At 46.2% G+C, this 17,751-nt stretch overlaps 1 protein-coding gene across 1 annotated transcript in view; it reads right to left on the bottom strand.

Moving 5' to 3' along the window:
* Positions 1 to 425: 425 nt before the first annotated feature.
* The window catches only part of ACOX2 (acyl-CoA oxidase 2), a 1,177,957-nt gene continuing 1,160,631 nt past the window's right edge, over positions 426 to 17,751 (bottom strand). The window contains exon 14 of the mRNA XM_069643758.1: positions 426 to 942. Coding sequence (XP_069499859.1) covers positions 880 to 942 — 63 coding nt within the window. The 3' untranslated portion in view covers positions 426 to 879. The remainder of the gene's footprint in view (positions 943 to 17,751) is intronic.

Raw genomic sequence — 17,751 nt, 5'->3', positions numbered from 1 at the left:
TACCCTTCAGTTCCTTCGTTGTCCTCTCTACCCCATTTTTGATTTACCTCCATTCAATTGATACATTAGTACCCCCAATTCATCAAGGAGCATGCATGAGTCAATGCTACTTAATACTCACTATTTCAAAGCCTGCTATAAAATTGCCACAGACATACCTACCTTAAACAAATACCCACAGCAGAGCCCAGCAATCTCTCATTCTACAGACCGGTCCCGCTTCTAGTCTACCACTCAAATATCCTTAAGGGAACTGTTAATCTCATTGTCCATTGCTTCAGTGAACACTCACTATCTGATCCCATCAGTGTGTTCTCGTATTAAAAATACTACACCGAAACTGCTGCCACCCAAGTGTTTAACTTTCAGATCACCCCTCCATTTTGATTCTACGTGATCGCTCATCCACCTATCATTGCCATCTGTTATTGGTAAAAAACATATTCTTTATTAGCACCAAATATGAACTTACAGTAGCCGTTTAATTTTGCTGTAGTTTGAACAATACAATGTTCATTATTTTCACAAAAGGATAGTTATGCTGATTTTGGTTCTAAAAAGTTGAGGATTAGTTTATGGTCCCAATATCTTTCCCACAACACAGTACATGAGTCCTTGTTACTTTTATCAAAATCGTTTTAGCCAGTATTGTCCATCGACACCATATCTTTCTTTAATTTAGACAAAGGGATTACATGTAATGCATGCACATGATTTAGTTGGCAACTCATGACAGTAAGATTTATTAACACAAATCATATTTATAGTAAATTGTGGCTTTTAGGCATAACTGCTTCTATTTATGGTATGTTTACAGCAGACTAAAAGTGCTGAATCTTCCAACAGGTGTTTCTTTATCCAAAAACCAATCTCATAACTTCATAGTTTTGATGCAGTGCTTTGGAAAAGCGGTCTCAGGTACTTTTCATAGACCGGGTTCACCTGGGAAAACAAAAAAAATAGCAAATGAGCATGTAGCAGCAGCAATGCAATTCCATCCAATAGCACATCACAACAGCTTTTTGTCATTTTGCATAAATGGGATGTCTATGACTGAATTCTACATTCAGTTATATGCTTAGAATAATCTAAGTTAGATTATCACGGTTACCAAAACATATTTGTTTATGAAGCATGGAGCAACCTTCAATTCTAATGCTCAGTGACATGGTAACCTTTCAATTTCTTTTTATGCCTGACAGATCAAGCGTTTGCTCTCTGAGGATCAGCTACTGCACAACAATAGAAACAGGAATGTATGTTTGCTTAGAGCATGATACGTAGCATGCACCTTTAGTGACATCAGGACACCTTCTGATGCACAAGTTTATTACATTTTTTTAAATTGTCCTTATTGGGTTTTTGAATCATAAATAACAAAATGTTGAACAGTAGAGTAATAAGCAGGTTTAAACAACTTTTCACGGATGAACAACCACATACCTCCCCTACCCCCTACCTCCCCCATACACGGATAAGCTTTAAGGGCACGATGGATCTTATAGTATGTCTAGTATTCTGAAATGTTGAGGGCCATATTTTTCAGTGTGGTCTCCGTGGAGGAAGTCCAAAATCGTGCCCCATTCAGTAGAGAATTTGGGGTTCCCCCCTTGAATTGCATAGGTAACCCATTCTAGGGAGCCAAAGTTCCAAAGTTTATTGTACCAATCTCTTATGTGAGGTGAGTCTTTGGATTTCCAATTCTGCGCTACCACTAGAAGGGCCACTAATTGAATCAGATATAATGCCTTCTTTTTGTACTTTGGCCATACGTTGATGTCTGTGTAGAGAAGAAGCCAAGTACCCCCACCAAAAGCCGCGCCCCCATGTTGCCTATATGTTGGGGATCGGAAGTTGACACACGTGCAGTACCAGTGACGATGCCTGTACCGCAGAAAATCATGGAAATAAGGTATCCATTAAGGAACCCATATATGCATTCACGAATATAAGATGGCCATTTCAACGAAATCCCGGAAGATGTGTGAAAAAGAAGGCTGGTCACGTCATGCAAAGCAGGGCTGACACACCCAGAAAAGAGGCAAGTGGCTGAAGAACATAGGCACTCTATAGAATCTGAAGAGGAGGTGTTAAAGATGAGCATCATTTCGGGCTCGAGATGAAGATGCTCATGCTACAGAAACGATGAAGAAAATGCAAAGCCATTTTACAATTGTACAGACGCAGTAACGCAAGTAGACAAAGTAATCTTATGGCTGGCTACGGAGAGAATAGATTGCAGCGATGCGCCAACGTATATACATAAGTGGAATATGGATGTTGCACAAATGCACTTTAGCAGAGTCTGGACCCTGTGAAAAAGACAGGATTTCAGTGTGGCGCAGTTGGAAAACAGCTAACGGCAGAGGAGAATCCAAGAAAGGCTTGGCTGGCCCAGCACCAAGAAGTCGAGGCCACCGTGAGCCTGGGTGTTCATTCAGTAGCTACAAAATGTGTGAAAAATACAAACCCCTGTCTAAGTTGTGGTGGAAGAACACTGAAGACGTCAGAAGTTCATCATTTAATAGTATTTAATATAGCAAAAAGCTCTGAAACACGGTCTTCAGTCACATGGTCAGATGAAAATAGACATTGGGTCGAGCTACACCAAAACCAAGAGACAAACTATGCCTATACTCCCTTTTATGCTCAGGTACAGAGAACATTTACAAGACCAAGTTCAAAGCTTAATTGACTGGCATACTGCAAGAGTGATGATGGATGTAAGACTAATTGGGTGGGAAGCTATGGTCAAGACCAGCCCACGAGCACCTGGGGTACCAGCCTGCATGCTGCTAGCATGTCTGGATTACAGAGGGGTATTGCATACCAATTAGAGAGGGCCACGTAACAGAGCCCTATCATTTGTATAATCAATAAAACGTTGTGTCATTTGTGACGTTGTAGATAACATGTACTAAAGGAGGGCTTAGTTGCCCACCTGATGTTACAGATCCAATCACTATCCCTGTCAAGTATGGAACATATACTTAGATGTTCCATCTAAGCCATGGGTGCACAACATACGGCCCGCGGGCCAGTTGCGGCCCGCCATGCTGTTTTGTCCGGCCCGCGAGGCACAAACACTTTCCTAATGGAGTGCAGCCCGCAAGCAGCATCGCCGCCCTCCATTAGGAAAGTCTTTGTTGTTTTCCAGGCCGGACAAAACAGTGGCCCTCATTGGCTCAGCACACACGCACCACGTCGCTCCTACGAGCCACATAGTGAGTGTGTGCTGCACCGATGGAGGGCCAGCACTACGGCTGGCGTGGCCAATAATGCTTGATGCCGGAAGGCATTTCAGCCTTGCTGGCCACGCCAGCCGTAGTACCACTCACCTCGCCAGCGTTCCAGCTTACCTGTCTTTCAGCACGTCCGGTAAGTGGTCTGTTTGTTTGTGTTTCTGTGTCGGGTCTGTTCTGCTGTATGTTTGTGTTGTGTATGTTGAGATGGGGGGTTGGGAGGCTGTCGGATGTGTATGAATGTTTGTTTTTGAATGTTTGTGTTGTGTAAATTGAGATGGGGTGGGGGTTTGTCGGATGTGTATGAATGTTTGTTTTTGAGTGTGTTGTGTATGTTTAGATGGGGGTGTGGAGGGGGTGTCAGATGTGCATGAATGTTTGTTTTTGAATGTTTGTGTTGTGTATGTTGAGATGGGGGGTGTCGGATGTGTATGAATGTTTGTTTTTGAGTGTTTGTGTTGTGTATGTTGAGTTGGGGGGGCTGGGGGGGTCTCGGATGTGTATGAATGTTTGTTTTGAGTGTTTGTGTCGTGTACGTTGAGATGGGGGTGGGGGCTTGTCGGATGTGTATGAATGTTTGTTTTTGAGTGTTTGTGTTGTGTATGTTGAGATGGGAGTGGGGGGTTTGGGTCTGTATGGGTGCATGCTTGAGAATGTGTGTGCTGAGTTGGGGGGTGGGGGGTTCGGGTGTGCATGGGTGCATGCTTAAGAGTGTGTGTGCGCTGAGTTGGGGGCTGGGGTGGTTCGGGTCTGTATGGGTGCATGCTTGAGAGTGTGTGTGCTGAGTTGGGGGGTGGGGAGGTTCGGGTCTGTATGGGTGCATGCTTGAGAGTGTGTGTGCTGAGTTGGGGGTGGGGGGGTTTGGTTCTGTATGGGTGCATGCCTGAGAGTGTGTGTGCGCCGAGTTGGAGGGGTGGGGGGTTCGGGTCTGTATGGGTGCATGCTTGAGAGTGTGTGTGCTGAGTTAGGGGCTGGGGGGGTTCGGGTCTGTATGGGTGCATGCTTGAGAGTGTGTTTGGGGCATAGTGTTTGGTTGGGGGTGAGGGACATGGGGCATAGTGTTTGGTTGGGGATGAGGGGGTCATGGGGCATAGTGTTTGGTTGGGGGTGGGAGCCATGGGGCATAGTGTTTGGTTGGGGGTGAGGGACATGGGGCATAGTGTTTGGTTGGGGGTGAGGGAAATGGGGCATAGCGTTTGGTTGGGCGTGAGGGAGCCATGGGTCATAGTGTTTGGTTGGGGGTGGGGGACATAGGCATGGGGGAGTGTTTGGTTTGGGGTGAGGGGGCCATAGGGCATAGTGTTTGGTTGAGGGTGAGGGGGCCATGTGGCATAGTGTTTGGTTGAGGGTGAGGGGGCCATGGGGCATAGTGTTTGGTTGGGGGAGAGAGGGCCATGGGGCAAAGTGTTTGGTTGGGGGTGGGAGCCATGGGGCATAGTGTTTGGTTGGGGGTGAGGGGGCCATGGGGCAGAGTGTTTGGTTGGGGGTGGGTGTTAGGCAGAAACCTGTGCAGTTCCCTCTGGGACCACTGCAAAAGATTTAGGACTACAGGTGTTTGGCAGTAAACCCACTTGGTAGCAGTCTGTACCACACAGATTCACTTGGTAGGTGTGGCTGAGCAGTCAGAATTCCCTCAAGAAGAGTTAGACAGTATACAGAGTATTCACAATAGGTCAAGAGAACACAATAGAACAAGTAAACACTGACCAGGGCTTGGTGTAAAAGAGATATAATTATTTATTTAAAACCACATCTAGAAAAACACACAGGCACTAATAGTAAGCAATTCAAAAACACGGTCACTAAAAGATATACACTCCCTTAAAAGAATATTAGACAAGTCTTAAGTAAAGCCCCACTTATTTTCAGACAGCGGTGAGCGCTTAACGTAGATGGCACTCTAATAATTCGTTTTAAAAGGGAGAGAAAAGCAGAGAATCAATTGAAACAGATCCCAACACTTTTTCACGAACACAACAAGGGAGGAAGGCAAAGTAACACTAGGAATTCAGAGTCAGTAGGCCGGATCCGCTTAAGAGGATCCAAACGAAATGTGTCCAAGGTCACACGGTTGCAGTGCACAAAAGTCTTGTAACGGTTCAAAAAGGAGTTGGATCAAAGAGAGGGACCAGTTAGAGGGTCAAGGCGGCCAGCCCGGTCCAGAAGGTTAAGGGGTTATTATTACCTTGTAGCAATCTTTAGAAAGGGAGGCCTGGCGGACACGGTGAGAACACTCCAGCGGGGGCAGTTGTTCCTGGCAGCGGATGCAAGTCGGTGCTTCGTCTGGGGGAAGAGAGGATCTCGTCGGGGAGGAAGACAGGAGACTGTTGCGCTGCCAGGGAAGAAACCAGCCGCAGAGTTTCTCAGGTACAAGGAGCGGTCCGTTGATTCGCGGTTCAGTGGTGAGTGGCTATCCGGCCGCCGGGGTGCTTGTCAGGGGCAGTTCGACCACAAACCGGTCTGGGGTGCGAACAAAGAAGGTAAACTGGTTGTGCCCACCAGTCAGGGGAAGAAGCCTCTCCAGCCGGGAGATCTTCTCTGTCGTCGGGAAGTGGTGAGTCGGTTCCGCAGGGCTCCACCGGTGGTGTCGTCGTGGTAGGTCGGCTCAGCTTCTCCCTCGTCGGATTCTCAGGTCTTGTGGCGACTTCTGAAGTTCCAGTCTCCAAAGCCCTGCTTTTATGCAGCATACCCCCATTCACTCAGCCTAGCTGTCAATCAAACATGCTAAGTGCCGGCTCACCACTTGGGCCAATCACACAAGAGTGCGACTTCAGTTACCAAGAAGGGGCGAGAATAGCCACAAGGAGCGTTGGTGGAGATTCATGTTGAGGCCGGCCAATCAGTCAGTCTGTTTTATGTTTCGTATGTGGTAAAGAAATTATGATATATTGAAGAACGAACAGTAGTAGACTGCGGTAGAAGGCTGAAATATGATTATTTAATTGACTAATAGTACGAAAGATGAAGGATTATATCCATTGAGATTTTAAGGCAGCGACAGGGTACAGTAATCCGATAGATGAGCCGCCTGCGTATAGCAGCGACGAGAGTCCAAAAAAGACTCCAGAAAGGGATGTGATCTCTAAAGTCCCACAGGACAAAGAGAAAAGCGAACGACCAGGTATGACTTTGGATATAGAAAGAGAAATAAAGAGCTGGAAAGGCGAAAAAGATAAAGCTGACGAGGTAGCGCTCATACAGAACGAATAGATGGGTGGTCAGATATTGTTCAAACTTGATGGAAAGAGCATTGAGGAAGTATGGCAAAGGGAAGATCAGGATGAGCAAGATAAAGACAGAATGAGGGAAAAGATTGAAAGATGAGGCTAAAAGAAAGAGTAGACAAAGGCGGGAACAACTATATCAGGACCAAGAGTTGAGAGAGGAGGAAAGGGCAGAAGAGCAAAGAAAATATGACAATAAGCAAAGAGCAATATAAGAACGAGACAGGGTAGAAAAAAGAAGAGAAGAAGAGGAAGAAAAGAAATTGTGAGATAAAAGGATAAAAACAAAGGGCAAACGAGAGAAGAGAAGTGAAGGGACAGGAAGAGGAAAGGGTTAGGGAGGAAGCAAAGAAACTAAGAAAATTTGACGAGGAAATGGAACGAAAGAAGGCAAAGGGCACACAACATTAATCGCATGGAAAAAGAGCTAATGGAACCTGGTCCAGTCGTGCATGGGAGGACAGAGGAGTTCTTCCCGGCATAAGAACCAATGCCAGGACCCTGTAGAGTAGATTTAGAAGATCATTTTGATATAGGAGCTATCGGAGACAGAACCAAGAAGGCTTAGGACAAAAAGTGTATTGAGAAATAAAGGGAAAGACGATTGATTTGAATGTGCTCAGTCGAGAGGCAAAGAGGGGGGCCTGTTCAGCTTCGAGCAGAGAGCTTCGTCTTTGGACAGGCTGACTCTAAACAGAGGCGAGAAAGAGGGAAGCCACACTAGTTGGGGACAGGATATGTCAGACAAAGAAAGGGAAACCTTCCAAGGGGAGGAGGGTGCTGGAGCATGTGGTCCCGAAGGGTGTTCCCAGACAGATAAGGAGGTGAGGTGGTCGGATCTGAACCTACCTAAACCAAGGACGCCAGAGCCTCTGTCACGGCCAGATCGACCGAAAGGCGACCTCTTAGTGAGGGGGCAGGGGGGTTTGCCACCCTATATAAACAGCATAAGGTCATTACCAGGAAGAAGGCGGTCAGGATCCATTGTCCCTGCTATGAACAGGCAGACGATGGGAGACGATTGCCATTTTGGGTTTCGCAGTTCCCCTTGTTTGAAAAAGGAGGGGCCAGACCACAGTATATTCCGTGGCCCTAGAAGGATAAGGATAATTTAAGGTGTAAGCTCCCAAGATTAACCTCGGGTGCCGGAAAATGGATCTATGAGTTAGAGAAAATGACAGGCGGAAAAACGCTAGCTATATAGAATGGGGAATTCTCAAGAGGGGAGACCACTTATCCTCCATCATATAGCCTACAAAGTAGGTACGGGTTTGCCCAAAATCAGACAGTGTATCAAGCACAAGCACTGAGAATGCAATAGGCCTTGCAACCACAGCAAGCACTAATGAATCTTAAACAAGGGCAGTCACAGCACGCACCCATGCAGATACTGCAGAACGCAAACACAGGACAGTTACTGACTCCTAGAGTAAGGGGTGTCACTGTCAAGGTTGGGAATCCTTTCACGGGCACAGGAATAAGTATGTACCCACAATGAGACAGCTCACTTGGTGACATGATGTGTTCAGAACTATCGGTGATGCCAAATCCTCAAGAGGAACAGAGGGTTGATGTTACCATAGGAGGCAAATCCTTTTCTTTTTTAGTAGACAGGTGCAAATCGCTCATGTATACTGGAGGGAAAATTTTCATTATCGGGTAATGCCATGAATGCTCAAGGGTTCTCGGGAGCTACAAGTATAGTTCCTTCTACTGAGAAATTGCCAGTCTCTCTAGGAAAATGTGATAGGACTGTTCCGTTATTGTATTCAAGACAGACACCAGGTAATATATTGGGCAGATATTTAATGACAAAGTTAAACATGACGATTTCCTTCACTGATGAAGGTATAATGTGTTCAACGCCGGGAATATGTTATTTAAACGTGGGAGAATTTATCATGGCATTTACAGGACAAATAGCCATACGAGAGATGCCGTTAGAACCAGAAGTGTTTCACTATGGGGTATGCATTTTGTTAACATGGACACCCGGTTTAGTGGGCAAGATTATGAGAATACCTGATGAATTTCTGTTCAGGCCACAGATACCTATGGACGAAGAGGGGGGACACGTTTTTCCCTTGGAATTACAAGCAGCTGTAGTGCGAGGAGAATTGGCCATGCTTGAAGGCTGGGATTGAGGCATGCCATGGAGAACAGCGATTGCTATTGAGGGAGGTTACAGATTGACTGACGTCACTGACGAGGCTATGTTCAAAGATGACCTGTCAGTTGACGAACTAGTGTTCAAGATGAGAATGATATATTGGATCAGGACAGAAAGACGCGAGGTTCAACAGAAAATGATAGTACGGCAACGTCCGCCATTCTTTGGTGAAGATATGGCAAAAGTGCCAGTTTCTTTATGGACTACGGGCCCCTATGACTTGGCCTGTTAAAGGGGGTTGGAGAAGTTAAGATCAAATTGAAGCCAGTAGCAATTTTACCTCAAGCAAGGCAGTATCCCATGTCTTGAAAGGCCGCCAAGGGTATTCCTAAGACAATATTGGCCATGATGGATCAGGCCATCTTAGTGACAGAGTCACCATGCAATACCGCAGTGTACCCTATCAAAAAAATCTAGCAGGGGGGCGTGGCATTTAATTCAAGATATGAGACCAATTAATCAGATTGTAGAGGCAGAGTTTTCTTTAGTTCCTAATCCGGCGACGATCCTATGTAGTATCCCGGTTGAGGCGCAATACTTTACTGTGATTGACTTGAAAAATGCATTTTTCTCAATCCCGTTGCATAAAGATTCCCAAGATTAACATAATTTTACAGTCCGTCGGACTAAGATGAAAAGTACAAAATTACCTCAAGGGTATTGCAAGTCACCATCGATTTTGAATAGGGTCCTGCAGATGGACCTAAGCAATATTGATTTGCCAAGTGTCGCGTTGCAATACGTAGATGATATTTTGGTCTGCGGCACATCAGAAGAAGAGGGCAGACGTGACTCAGTTCAGCTAATGACTATTCTTGCAGAGAAGGGATAAAAGGTGGACAAAAAAAAATTCTTTTGCAGTATTGCTAAAAGAAGTGTTATATATAGGACAGTTAATCTCGCATGAAGGCAAGAAATTTATACCTGAAAGGGCGAAGGCAATTTTGAAAAACAATTTTTAGGATTGTGCAATTATGTCAGAGCATGGGTATTCGATTATAGTTCATACACGAGGCTCTTGTTACAGGCCTTCAAAAAGGCCCAAGTGAATCAGGAAAAAAATTTAAAGGACTGAGGAAAAAGGCAATTTGCACAGTTCCAGTTTTAGGGATTCCTAATTATTCGGAGAAATTCTTTTTTATTTTCGCACACAAATGGAACTGTAATGACGGCAGTACTTAGCATATTACAGTGGGATTTTGGACCCAGTAAACAGAGGTCACTTCCCTTGCGAACAATCGTTGGCAGCAACTGCGTTCTCCATTGAGAAGTCCGTCAGCATAGTAATCGGGTGTTCCATGACTTTATTTGTTGAACATGCTTCATTTGCTGTTTCGGAGAAACCTAAGGGTACACTGACATCGCAAAGAGCTTCTGCTTATGAGGTGGTTATTTCGAATCCAGTGATTAAAATAGTCAGATGTAAGACGGTGAACACCACCACGTTTGTAGCTGAACCACTGGCAGAGGACGAGCAGGCAAATGATTGCTCGAATTACGAAGAATTCTATGACGAGATCCCAAGAGTGAAGGAAAATGCTCTAGCAGATGGGGAGATTCTCTTTATTTATGGTTCTTCTAGGATTGATCAAACCAATGGAGAAAGTCATTCAAGTGGCGCTGTGGTAAAGCGCAGGGCTAACGTGGAATTTGAAGTAATGTCAAGTGCAAGACTACTGTCTCACTTTTCAGCACAGGCTTCAGAATTAGTGGCGTGGATTGTCGTGCTCGAGAAACACGCAGGCCAGGAAATAACAGTGTACAGTGACTCCGTCTACGTGACATCAACCATGCACGCAGGGCTAGTATGCTGGAAAAGCAGGGGCTACCTCCGGGCGGAAAGCACTCCAGTGCAACACAGCACATTATTGGACAGACCTATTAAAGCACTACAACTCCCTGTAGCCATCGCGATAGTTACGTGTGTAGCGCACACTAAGAGAACAGACTATTTCACACGGAAACCAAGCTGCAGACGAAGTGTCAAAAAGAGCTGCCTAGTCACCCAACATAATGAGTTTTGATACGCCGGATGTGAAAGAGAATGGTTGTGATGATGATTGTGAATGAAAGCTTTAACCATTTATCGCAAACGCAACTGATAGAAGTTCAAGGTGGAGCCCACAGTACGAGAAAGACCTGTGGACACGAAGGGGGTGTTCTTTATCCGCTTCTGAGGCATTGTGACAACAAGACAGCACTGGTAAACCAGTGATGCCTGTAACCTTATTAAATGTGGCGTTAGAACAGCTACACTACCCTGCGCATGTCACTAGGGAGAACCTCGCAACAACAATTGCGAAGCATATGTCAAAAGGTTCCTGCTGGGAACACGCTGCAAACAGTTAAAGGAGTTATTCCTCGACCAAATGGTCCTTTTCAGCATTTACATAGCGACCATGTTGATATGCTGCAGGTCTGTAAAGGATATAGGTATTTGATAGTGGTGATGTGCCCCTTCTCTAGGTTGATCGAGGCGGGTCCATGCACACACCGGACGCCACTTGCGCGGTGAAGTTCTTAGAGCGAGAAGTATTTCCTAGATGAGGAATATGAGGTGTTGAGTTCAGCTAATGGCCCCCATTTTGTGAACGAGTTGTTTGAGCAAATTTGCTTATTGATCAGCATAAAACATAGGTTTTCTTCTGCTTATCACCCGCGAGTGAACGGGTATGTAAGAGGCTGAAGGGTCTGCTCAAAGAGAGGATAGCTAAGTTGAAAGTAATGCTGAAAAAGGGATGGCTGCATTGCCTGCCCCTTGCATTATATGCATTAAGGAATCAGCCAGACTCTGACCACCACCTCACACCCCACAAACTAGTTACAGGGAGGAGAATGAGAACGCCTCTAACTCCTCCATTGAGGACTAGGAGTGATGCCCAGACAACCGCAGAACTGTTGGGAGATGAGATACATGCATACTTTACATGTATGACCGCAAGTATCTCTGTAATTTCAGATCAAGTCAAGCGGACGGTGTGTGTTTCAGAACACAGATGAAGACCATACAGCAACTGCACCTGAAGAATTACGTGTACCAAGACTTTTTGCTGGAGATAAAATGTTAATTACAAATTTTACACAAAAGTGGCACGAGCCCGAATTGAACGGGTCTTTCATAGTGGCGGACATTACTCCATCAGCCGTTAAGGTCCTAGGGAGACGTGCTTGGATACACCTGGGAGATTTGAAAGTCTATGCTGGAGAGGCCATAATAATATAGCAGACAACGAGAGCTCAGCGATGTGCAAGAAATCACTGCTGTTGGAAACTGATGTACTGGTGTATAATATATGCATGCATCATATTCATCATTATTCTTTTGTTTCTCACAATACATACTGTTCATTATGTTGGACCAAAGAGAGCAGTGGTTCCCTTGTTTCTTCCTGCACAAAAGGAAGTAACAGATATTGCAGTTCTACGAAAACCAAGGCCCTATGTGATTGTCCCTACTCCAGTAGCTCACGTAGAGGAACCTATTTCTGTGGCAGTCATCCCCAGAAAGCGTTATGCAGGAAGGACTCTTATAGATATTCTTACTGAATACCAGATACAGATTCTTAGAGAAAGACAAAGAAAGAGGTATACAAGATAAGTTAAATAATTATCTTGACAGCACAGCACATTTGGGGAACAATATGTGGTATCAACACATGAAAGAAGTGGGAATGAGAACCTTCAGAGGAGGTTTGCTATGTATGTGCACTCCTGCCTTATACTATGGGAAAGTCTAAGATATTCATAGCCATTGAAATAGATGTGCAGACGGCACACTGCCCGACTCACCTTGCACTCTGCCTTACAAAAGGTCAATTCCAGGGCCGAACAGCATGTCTGATATGGGTAACAGAATGGTCAGCACCAGATGAAGATGATATGTGCAAGATATAAAGGAAAGAGTGAGAGCACACACCAGAAATCATATGAAAAGATATGAATAGCCCAGCATGAAGGGAGGAGCAATTAAATGGGAAATAAACAGAAGACTAAATTGTCAAGGAAGAACTGATGAAGAACTTCAAAGATGTAAAGAAGGAGGCCAGATACAGATCTGGGGAACAGTGCTTTCTTCAGACGGATGGGAAGAAGGTGTGGTTATATGCAAAGCACATTCAACACAGGGATCGCCCAAATCAGCTGTAGAAAACAAGGAACGACTGTGTAAACCTTTATGGCCAAAGCTGGCAAAGCTTTTGTTGTGGGTTGAAGACAGAGGAGGCCGGTTGCAGATGAACAAGTTACTTACCAACAATAACGTTCTTTCGACTGAATGTTCCTCCCACATATTCCTTATCTTGGATATATCCATTTCCATTCTGCTGGCCTAGGAATTTATTTTTCAGTAGAGGGGGCGCTGCACATCGATGTACCTCGGAGGCCTCTGTATCGATGCTGATGTCATCATAGGTATAAATAGTCACGTGCAGCATCCGTTGCTCAGTTCCGTTTTGAAGTGTTAGGTTTGTCCAGGATGAGATGGTTACTAACGCTGAGGGAGCGCAGGCTGCAACTAAAAGGGAAGTTTTAATGCAGGGAAGGATGGGAGGGGCGATAAGGAATACGTGGGAGGAACATCCAGTCGAAAGAATGTTACAGTTGGTAAGTAACTTGTTCTTCGAATGGATTGTGTCCTCCCACGTATTTGTTATCTTTGATAGACTCCCAAAGCAGTAATGTGTACAGGAGGCGAGAGTAAAAATTAGTATGGTTTAAGTGTGCACAGCGTGCAATACAGCTTTTCCAAATTTAGTTTCTTTGCTAGTGGAGGAGTTTATACTATAGAATCTGGTAAAGGTACGTGCAGACAACTATGTGGCAGCTGCACAGATGTCTTTTATTGGAACTCCCCTCTGGAGAGCTGACAAAGCTGCGATACCCCTGGTTGAATGAGCCCTGAGATGTTGAGGGGGGGGGGGGGTCTTTTCCTGTCAATGTATAGCATCATAGTTAAAATTATCCATCTTGAGATGGTTTGTTTGGTGATGGCTAGGCCTAGTTTATGTCCTGCATACCCCACAAACAATTGGTCTGTTTGCCTAAGTCTTGCAAGCCTGCTGATGTAGAAGCTCACAGCATGTTCTGGATCAAGTCTGTGCAACCTTTCCTCCTCTTTCCCCGCATGAGGAGGAGGGTAGAATGAAGGTAAAGTTATCTTCTGAATAATATGAAATTCTGACAACCTTTGGGAGGAAATTAGGCTTCACTTGAAGAACTACTTTATCCTTGTGGAATATAGTATGTGGAGCTTTGCAAGATAAAGCTTGTAGTTCGCTCACTCTTCTGGCAGAAGTTATAGCCACTAGGAAAACAGTTTTGAGAGTGAGAAATCTTAATGGGCAGGAATGGAGGAGTTCAAAGGGAGTGCCCATTAGACATTTTAGAACTAGATTTAAGTCCCACAGGGGAACTTGATAAGGAGTTGGAGGGTAGACATTAATCAAATCTTTCAGAAATTGAATGACTAAAGGCATCTTAAAATATGAGGGTTCCTTAGCTGTGCGTTTGAAAATTGATAGCGCGGTGAGATAACCCTTAATTATGCTGACTTGTAGCCCTAAAGTTGCTAAGTGCAGTAGGAAAGATAATACTATCGGGTGTGTTGCATGAAAAAGGGTCAATATTCTTATCTCTACACCAGTTACAGAATTTGTTCCAATGCCAGCGGTATAGTGATTTGGTTGCTGGCCTTCTGGCTGAAAGCAACCCCTCCATTACATCATCCGGGAGGTCCCAATCTTTGTATCTCAGGCTTTCAGAAACCATGCGTGAAGGTTGAGGGTTCTGATATCCGGATGGAGAACCTGACCTTCCTCTTGTGAGAGAAGATCCTCTCTTTGTGCAAGATGAATCAGAGGACAGATGGACATGTCTAGAAGATCCGGGTACCACGTTCTCCTGGCCCAGTCCAGGGCAATTAGAATCATGGTTTTCCAGAATCTTTTCAACCTCCTTATTACAGCAGGAATGACGAGGACTGGAGGAAATGCGTATAGAAGCGGAAACTCCCAGTCTACCACAAACTGATCTCCTAGAGCTCCTCTCGCGGGAAATTCCCTGGAGCAGTACCGTTCACATTTCCTGTTGAGACTCGTTTCAAACAGATTCACCCAAGGGGTTCCCCAAAGGGCAAAGATCTCTTGAAGGACTTCCTGAGCTAGTTCCCACTCGTGAGAGACTGTGGTCTGCCTGCCCAGAGCAGCCGCCGCCGAGTTCTTCTACTGCCGATAGAGAAATTCCTTCTTGAATTGCCCAGAACCAGAGCTGCGTTGCTTCTCTGCACAGTGGCAGTGACCCTACGCCTCCTATTTTGTTGAGGTAGTGCATGGCCACTGTGTTGTCCGTAATTATCAGAACATTTTTTTTCCATGTACTGATAGCAGGAAAGCTTTCAGTGCTAGCCTGATTGCTCTCAGCTCCAATAGGTTGATGTGTTGTTTGGACTCCGATGGAGACCAACGACCGCTGATGGTCAAATCGTTGGCATGGGCTCCCCACCCTGCGAGTGAGGCGTCCGTCACTACTGTTATCTCCAGCCATACAGTTCTCCTTTCAAGATGTTCTCCCGACAGGCCCACCACTGAAGGTCTCGTGCAACTCTGTTCGGAATTTGTAGGAAATGTTTCCTGAGAATTGCTTCCATTGGGCCCTTAGAGCCCACTGGATAGATCTAATTCTCAGACGAGTCTCTGGCACTAGAAAAACGCAGGATGCCATGAGGCCGAGCAACCTCAAAAAAGTCAAAGGCCGGCAGATGCTGGGCATTTTGAAATTTGGTCACCATCTGTAGAATATCTTGAGCCCTCACCACTGGTGGCAAGGCTTTTCCTAGGGATGTGTTCAGGACTGCTCCAATAAACTGGCATTTCTGTGATGTATCTTATGGGAGATCTTGAAGTTGAGCAAGAAGCCCAGCTTGTGGAGGAAGTGGCAAACATAATCCAGATGATCTCCAGCTTGTTCCGGGGACAATGCTCTGATCAACCAGTCGTCCAAGTAGGGGTAGATATGAATCCCTCCCTCTGAGACTTGCTGCCACAACCGCCATTAGCTCGGTGAAAACCCTCGGGCGGAGGTTAGCCCAAATGGCAGAACCCGAAATTGATAGTGAGAGCTGCCAATGGCGAACCTCAGGTACTTTCTGTGTTTGAGATGGATTGACACATGAAAGTAAGCATCCTGAAGGTCCAGAGATACCAACCAATCCTGAACTTTCAGGGCTTGAAGGATACTAGAAAGGGTTACCATCTTGAATGTCACGCACTCCACTCCCTCTGGGGGTCCCATTCCTCATCCCCGTGCCCCGAACACCCCTCGCCCTCTTGCCCGGTTCCGGGACTCACAGGTTGTCTCTTCGCCCCAGTTGCCACGGCGCCGACTGCCACAAAGCTTGGGTCGGCATGCTCTTTGCACGTGGAGACGTCTACCTCCCTGGCGTCTTCCGTGGCGGCTGCTAGACCGACTTCTTCCGCGTCACATGACCGCCGCCTTCCGCTCACGTGTTTCTGGACTACACTCACGTGATGCGCTCGCGGGTCATGTGACTGGGAGGAATTAGCAGCGCCAGTATTTAAATGGCTCTGTTGCGGGGCTTCGGTGCTTCACAGCTGTTTCTCCAGATTCCTGTACGGCGCTACATACCTTTTGTTTCACACCTTTTGGATCTTGACCTCTGATTTGTTTCACGGACTGGCAACGGATAACCCTTGGCTTTGGTACTTGCTTTTGGATCATTATTACGACCACAGACTGCTTCACAGACTCCTTCTACGTTCCGCCCTTCTTGTGCGGATTCTGGCATCAGGTGGGCCTGGCATTTGCAACCTTGCTGGGATACTTACACTCTGGAAGAACAGCTTTGCTGGGTCTCGGAACCTTCCCATAGGTTAAACCGCCACTCCACAGACACCTTTTGGTAAGACCGTTCCACTTACTTGTTGATTGGTTGTTGATACTGTTTTGGCTTGACACTTAACCGGTGTTTCCTTTACAGTGGTTCGGGGTTCCACGAGCACCGCAGTTCCGGAAAGAACATCTCCCACCTGTGGCCTCAAAGGCGGCACAGAGAGTGACTTTGATTCTCTCTGTGCGGCACTTGTGGACAGAGGACTCTTCGGCTACACGACAGTCAAGACACAACAGACTGTGAAGCCATCCTGTCGTGTAGCTATGGATGGAGCTGCGGATGACCCCTTGACCACTATGGTTCAGGCCATAACCGTGTTACGTGCAGACATGGCCGCAGCTAATACAGCCATTCACCAACGCTTGGATACCATCCAGAGTGCTAGACATCCTCTACCCTCGGATGCTGAGTTTGGGGATACCCCACCAGGCCCCTCACCCGTCCAACCTCCCGTTCCACCCCTTCCTAACCCCGTCCCCGTAGTACTGCCCTCTCCTTTTCCTTTGGCTGCCCCTGAGAGGTATCATGGGGATCCCGGCAAGTTTAGAACCTTCTTGAATCAATGCAAATTGCATTTTTTGTGTAAACCCATGGCTTTTCCAGACTCCACCTCTAAGGCAGCTTTTACTCTTTCTCATTTAGCAGGCACTGCTGATGCCTGGGCCAATCCACGCCTAGAAAACAACAACCCAGCCCTTTACGACTTTGATTTGTTAGTCACTGAGATGTCACGAGAGTTCGATACGCGCCATAAGGTCCAGTCCCGAGACCTGGAACTCCTGGACCTGGGGCAGGGTAGGGGGTCTTTGATCGAATACATTACTAAGTTTAATCAGCTTGCGGCCGAGACTTCCTGGCCTGAATCCAAAAAAGCCGTTGTGTATTATCGCGGCTTAAACAACGCCATGAAGGATGCCATTGCGGTTGTTCCCTCATTACCGACCTCTTACCATGATCTAGTCGATTTTACTCTGCAATTGGACGCTAGACGTTCTGAACGTAGGGCTGAGGCCGGTCTCCTGCACACCACCGTCCCATCTCCTTCTACCTCGGCCCCCTCAAACACCAGTTCCGAACCCATGCAAATCGGGGGCATCAGGAGCCCGATCACACCCATAGAAAGGGAACGTAGGAGGGTGGACAATGCTTGCTATTATTGTGGTCTACCTGGCCATTACGTGAAGGAGTGTCCTCGTCGCCCCAAGCTAA

The sequence above is a fragment of the Ambystoma mexicanum genome, chromosome 2p (genome assembly GCF_040938575.1).
Source record: "Ambystoma mexicanum isolate Mex_15411 chromosome 2p, UKY_AmexF1_1, whole genome shotgun sequence".
Classification (NCBI taxonomy): domain Eukaryota; kingdom Metazoa; phylum Chordata; class Amphibia; order Caudata; family Ambystomatidae; genus Ambystoma; species Ambystoma mexicanum.
The sequence above is the reverse complement of the archived record's forward strand: the minus strand, read 5'-3'. Positions and strand labels throughout refer to the sequence as shown.